General features: G+C 37.6%; 1 protein-coding gene across 1 annotated transcript; it reads right to left on the bottom strand.

Annotated features, from left to right (window-relative positions):
* Positions 1 to 236: 236 nt before the first annotated feature.
* Positions 237 to 5,270, bottom strand: bub3 (BUB3 mitotic checkpoint protein). The gene is made up of 7 exons (XM_037691129.1): positions 5,088 to 5,270; positions 2,558 to 2,752; positions 2,399 to 2,468; positions 2,159 to 2,310; positions 928 to 1,086; positions 652 to 829; positions 237 to 470 (listed from the first exon to the last, which is right to left on the bottom strand). Exons 2-7 carry the CDS (start codon positions 2,750 to 2,752, stop codon positions 250 to 252), a joined length of 975 nt encoding a protein of 324 aa, XP_037547057.1. The 5' UTR covers positions 5,088 to 5,270; the 3' UTR covers positions 237 to 249.
* Between the last annotated feature and the right edge of the window lie 1,192 nt (positions 5,271 to 6,462).

Below are 6,462 nucleotides of genomic sequence, written 5' to 3'. Positions count from 1 at the left end.
GCTTTTGTTTTTTTGAATGTCCAGAGGACCAGATTGAACTTTTTTGGGTTTGTATATTATAGTTTGATTAGAGCATATTTACAACAACCACCGGTTCAAAACAATGGAGGAGTGAATTTTAAACTCTCATCTGTCTCTTTCAGCTGTCGGATATTGAGAAGTGGATGAGGAGAGATAGAGATCAGCATGCGCTGCAGCTGGATGTGCTCTTTGTAAAGAAAACAACACTCTGGGAAGTTGGGAGAAAACTTACTTGGGCTTTGTCTCAGCATCTGTGACTTGGCGAATGAAGACGGCGTCCTCAGGATGGCTAATGTCCCCTTTCTCATGCATGTAGGAGGAGGCGATAGCAAGCATCGTGCCGTCGTTACTGAAAGCCAGCGATGCGATGCTGGTCGGATACCGGTGGAACTGACACAGACGCTTCTTGTTAAATGGATCCCAGATATTCACAAAGCCATCTGAGCCACCTGGCAAAAGGAGAGGCTCATGGTCAGTCAACAGCTTTAAACCGTGTTTCTGCTGCGATACAGACACTTATTAATGGATTTACACAAGAAGTCCTGACAGCTCTGTGACAAAGGTCACACTTGATTAAAGAAACTAAATATTAAAAAAATCTGCTTTTCTCAAGCAGTAGCTAAATTGTACCTGTGGCAAAGGTGTTGTGAACACCGTGAAATGAAATGGCATTGACGGGGTAGACGTGCTCAATTCCATCCTCTTTCAGCCGGTGGCACTTGAAGGCATATTTCTTCTTCTGAACCTCCTGGCTGGGATCCAGGTACTCCACAGCTACACGTCCTTCAATTGAACTCAAGACATAGCCCTAAAGCCACATATGAGGTTACTATCAAACTTCCTCATTAAAAATTTGATCTGTCTGGTTTAATGCAGCCTGCATTTTATTTTTAAATACAAACGTACCTGCTTGTTAGGAAAGGCTCTAATGCAGCGAGTCTGATACTTTAGACTGGACTCCCTTCTTTGCTGCACGTAGCCCATGTTTCTCAAATCCCACACCAAGACTCGTCTTCCTGCTGTGCCAACAATCAGTCTATCTCCAGCCACAGAGAGTGTATACACCTTTGACAAAAATACAAGAGGTTTACTTAGCAATACTCAATTTATTTTTAAATAAAACGCACCTGAAAGAAAAATAATAATATTGACAGTAAAATTCCAGCCTCCTGAGTGCCTTGCGAAAGTATTCAGCCCCCTTGAACTTTGACCTTTTGCCACATTTCAGGCTTCAAATATAAAGAAATAAAATTTTATTTTTTTGTGAAGAATCAACAAATATATATATATATAGATTACAAAAGGTAATCAAGTATAGTTTGTCTAGACTGCTCGTCATTACTTTACTTAGAAAAAGGCAATGATATTCAAATATTCTGTTTTAGTAAAATGAGCAACTTCAAAAGAACTGAACCGTTTTTGTTCACTGGCACACACCAAGTTGTTTCCTAATGGTGCTTAACCAGTAAGGGTACTTTTTCAACACACCAACCAACCACTCCCCACTCTCACCAGAACACAGCCTCTTCCTCATCCAAGCATTTTTCTGTCATCAGCTTATTATGAAAAATGTATAAAGTGGAAACTATGGTCATGGGTAAGCTCAGTTTACAGCCATAATATGTGTGTTGATCCACTCCATCAGTGAAAATGAAGAAAAAAAGATTGACGGCTAACAGGATTAGCATATGTCAAAAGATTTCAAAGAAACATCTAATTACTGCTGACAAATTTGAAGAATGCTTATGCTTAAAATGCCAATCCTACCTCTATTAAAAACTGATTATATTATAGAAACATGGTTATAAATTAGTCTGCATTTTTATACAATTTTAATAGTTGTATTTCAATTCATTTATATAGCACAAAGTCACAACAGAAGTTACCTCAGGGCACTGAACAGAAACATTCATATATTTAAAAAAAAAAAATCAATTAGCAACATTATTTATCTAAGGTATGTAGCTTTGAGTTATTTTCATTTTTAATGGTTTCTTGTGTTCAGTATGATCTTTTTACTAACTTACTAGTTGTTCTGTGTGCAACACTTTGACCAACAGCAATTGTTTTTAAAATGTGCTTAATAAAAAAAAAAAAAAAAAAAGGATTTTCATTAATATATATTTGATTCTGCTACCTTGTCAGGCTGAGTAAAGGTACCAGCATTGCAGGGTGTTCGTGGGTCCCACAGTCGCACAGATCTGTCCCAGCTGCCGGTTACGATGACGTTAACTTCTGGGCAGTACTCCACACAACGAATGGGGGCATCATGTGTTCCAACTATTGTATCTGTTCCAAAACAAAAAATAAAATAAAAAAATCAACAGACATTCCTGTGTGCATGCAAAAGTTTTATCTGAGTAGATTAGAGACATACCTTGGTCTGTGTTTAAATCATGTGTCTTTAACTGTGCATCCAAACCTCCACTCCAGGAATGTGTTGGATCCTGCAAATAAAATGTTAAATTATCTGCATAGCTAAAACTTAAAATTAGGGTGTGAAAACTTGTCACCTAAACAAACATGTGTGACCTACATAAAAAGCACAGTCAAGAACTGGAGCTGTGTGCTGGTATTTCATCCGCATGGTGTTTCCCCCAACATCATAAAGGCGAACGGTGCAGTCCCAAGAGGAGACCAGGAGGTACTGGGAATTGGTGGGACTGAACTTGACAGCGGAAATGCCTTCCTCTGGTCCCTGGTTAAGTTTATATTCATTAGAGCCCGTCATCTGAAGAAAAAGAAACATAAAATCATACTTAGCTTAAGTTTATTTTGTCAAAAATCAATCTGATCTTATGTACAAAGCTTGACTGCAAATAATTTGCATAATCACTCAAATAATTTACATTATTAAGAGCAAATATTACATCTAAAAGGTCTTGATATTAGAACAAAATACATAGTAATAAGGTCAAAGAATTATAATACACGCTAAGACAAACATTTGAAATAAATACAAACTTTGGATTTTATTTACAGAAAAAGATCAATAACAGAAAATCTAACAAAGTTAAGTCTGGTCCTCTGAACCGATTCTTCTTCTTTGTTGAAATGTTTAGTCTATTATCAAAAATACTTCTTCAGTCTGAGGAGCCACAACAAAGTCAGTCTTATAAATATAGCAACTTCTCATAGTGGATCAACCAGTTTGCTGCGGACAGCCAGAACTAGATAGTCACATGTAAAAGGAGGACCATCAGCCTAACAGTAGATCGTTGGAGCCCTAACAATTGGTTAGTGCTCTGATGGCTGCTTGTTATTCATAGAGCGCTGAGTGATACTTACAATAACAACATTGTAAGAGGGTGACAGTTTAACACAAAGACCAGACCCTCGCCCCTGTTTAACAATAGACGGGTTCTCATAAGGCCAGGACTCTGCGGTCTACATTCATTTGCAGGCCAGTGGTCACTCTTTCAAGGATGAAGATGTGCACATTCTTGATAGAGAGAAACGCTGGTTTGAGAAAGGAGTAAAGTAAGCCATCTTTGTGAACATAACCATCGTTAAACGGGGCGGGGGTCTCCGTGTTCAACTATCACCCCTCTTACAACTGTTTGAAAGAGAGTAAAAGAAGTATCCTGATGCATGCTCAATAATCCAGGTAGAAAAATCTAAAAAAGTTAAATCTGGTCCTCTGGACATTCAAAAAAAACAAAACAAAGCAAAACAACAACAAAAAAATGTAGAAACGTTTCGTCTCTCATCCGAGAGACTTCCTCAGTCTGAGGTGCTGTATTCAGCTCAGTCTCTTAAATAGCACCTTCTCAGAGTGGATCAACCAGTTTTGCTGCTGACAACCAAAACCAGCTGATCACATGCTCAAGAAGGACCATCAGCCTAACAATGGATCATTAGCACACTGGTGGCTGTGTACTACTCACAGAGGGCTGAGTGATACTAGCAATCACAGCATTGTAAGAGGGGGACAGTTGAACCCGGAGGCCTCCACCCCTGTTTAACGATGGACGATTTCTTTTCACAAAGATGGCCTCCTTTACTCCTCTCTCAAACCATCGTTCCTCTCTAGGGATGAAGATGTGCACATAGCAAGCAGCCATCAGGGCACTAATGATCAGTCGTTATGCTGATGGTCCTTCTTTTTCATGTGAACAACTAGTTTTGGCTGTCACCAGCAAACTGGTTGGTCCACTATGTGAAGGTGCTATTTATAAGACTAAATTTATTTGCAGCGCCTCAGACTGTTGGAAGTCTTTTGGATAAAAGACAAAATGTTTCAACAAGAACAATCTGTCCAGGGGACGTGACTTAACTTTCTTAGATTTATCTACAGTAATTGGATTGTTGAGCATGCATCAGGACACTCTTACAATGCTGTTATTGTAAGTATTACACACTCTGTGAATAACAAGCGGCCATCAGGGCTCTAACAATCAATTGCTAGGGTGACGGTTCTCCTTTTACATGTGAATAGCTAGTTCTGGCTGTCACCAGCGAACTGGTTGATAGACTGTGAAGGTGCTATTTATAAGACTGAGTTTGTTGCAGCGCCTCAAAGTGAAGACGTCTTTTGGATTAAAGATAAAACGTTTCAACAAAGAAGAATCTGTCCAGAGGAACCTTGTTGGATTTTTCTACCTGGATTATTGAGCATGCATGAGGACAATGAATAACAAAAAAGGCAGTTTGCAGAAATTGCAGCTAAATAATGGCAGCCAAACGTGTTTTGTTTTTTTTACACTTGGTGACTATAAACATTGACAGAAAATGTGACAAGGTTTTCCAGCTACAGTTATGTAAGACAGTACCTTCTTTAAATTATGACTGAATGTTATGATAAAGATTTTTTATTTTTAACTTGGGAATAGCCAACACGTACGAATTGATTTGGAAAGAACAGCCTCGAAAGAGTTCAATCGTATTTGCTCGTGGAAACTTTGCTTCACTATGAGAATTTAAAACAAGAAAAAGAACAATGATTGTTCAGTCGAATCCAGATATTACACCGAGCCCAGTTCTGCTGCCACACCACTGTTAGCTAGCTAACGCTTAGCATGATAAAACGTCTCAAGTTTTAGGATTAGCCGTTTCACTTTACTTACCGCCTTTGTTTCACGTCGTCTGACCTTGAACGTGTGTGATAACGTCACAATGCCAAATATTATTCCTCGCAATGAAATAAGTAGTACAACGCGTGGAAAGAGCTAAAAGCCAAGGAGCTTGCTTGTAGCTAGCTTCTTCTCGCGTCAGCGCGGCCGCTGTCACCCGAAAAGACGCTGATTGGCTGGAATGAAAGTTCGAATTCGCGCCTGTGATTTCATTGGTTGATTCTTTACCTCTTCGTATACTTCCGTTGTCGCAACATAAACCACGTGACATAGGTCTGTTTTTGACGGTTTTTTTTCCCTTCCTCTGCACGCGTTTCATTCAAGATCCTTGAAACGATAGTTTAATGAAATTATTTTATTGTGGAGTTGAGACGCAGTATCTGCAGTGTAAAAACAGTTTGAGTTTAAGCTTGATCAAATACAGAGTTAGCGCTACAAGCTGGCGCTAGATTTGCCGTAATTTCCTGCACATTAATGACTTTATAGTTTGCCATATTGCCTATTGTTGTAAGCTATTTGTGGCTTGAAATAAACTACAAAAATACCAAAAATGGTGCACAAATTAGACAAATCAAACAAAGTAAACGAAATAATAAAATTGGTTGGACAAGACATTAGAGATCACAAAAAAATATTTAAATAAATGCCAATGAAGGCGATGTTTTTTTCTTCTTTAAATTTATGTTGGGAATATATTTTTTTATTTTTAAAAAACATTTATAAGTTGTTGATTTACAGTGATTTTTATTGTTGTATAAAGGCCAGTTTGAATGATTGTGGAGCAGTTATTTCTGTGCTGCAAACATTACCAAACCAAAAAATAACTTAAATAAACAATTTATTTTGTCTGGGATACTTCACCATGAAGGCGACATTAATTTTGGAATGATAGAAAATCATATAATGGCTATACACACACACACACACACACAAAACTCGCAATTAAAACATATCTTTTTTTTTTGTCTCGCTTGAAAACAACTGCGCATCGGAAAATAATTACCTGTGTTACCTGTTTTTTGGGATATTTTTTCACATGATTGTCCTCACCATTACAAACATATTTTTACAGGCAATAAAAAAAAAAAGCCGGTAACACGATGTAACAATATTGCACAATATTTGAAAATACCCCCAAAAAAATAAAAAAAAATTAAAATTCCACATTTTCAGATACAAACACTGACACAAACCTCGGAAAATACAAACAGACACTCCCTCCCCGCTCGAAACATGTTCATTTTTCTTACAATTAAACACATTAAAGTATATGTACATTTTCAATAATAACAACAATAATAATAATACCTAAAATATTCCTTGAATCTACAAAATATACAAAATTTAAAGTCATTTTTTGATTTGCGCT

Source organism: Nematolebias whitei, chromosome 17 (genome assembly GCF_014905685.2).
Source record: "Nematolebias whitei isolate Nwh7 chromosome 17, NemWhi1, whole genome shotgun sequence".
NCBI lineage: Eukaryota > Metazoa > Chordata > Actinopteri > Cyprinodontiformes > Rivulidae > Nematolebias > Nematolebias whitei.
The sequence above is the reverse complement of the archived record's forward strand: the minus strand, read 5'-3'. Positions and strand labels throughout refer to the sequence as shown.

Excerpts from the sequence above, each read along its gene's own strand:
- bub3 (XM_037691129.1), bottom strand. The coding sequence starts at position 2,752 with ATGACGGGCTCTAATGAATATAAACTTAACCAGGGACCAGAGGAAGGC. Across the intron at positions 2,469-2,557 it reads TTCTTGACTGTGCTTTTTAT|GATCCAACACATTCCTGGAG; the intron begins GTAGGTCACACA and ends TTTTATTTGCAG. Across the intron at positions 1,087-2,158 it reads CCTTTACTCAGCCTGACAAG|GTGTATACACTCTCTGTGGC; the intron begins GTAGCAGAATCA and ends TTTTTGTCAAAG.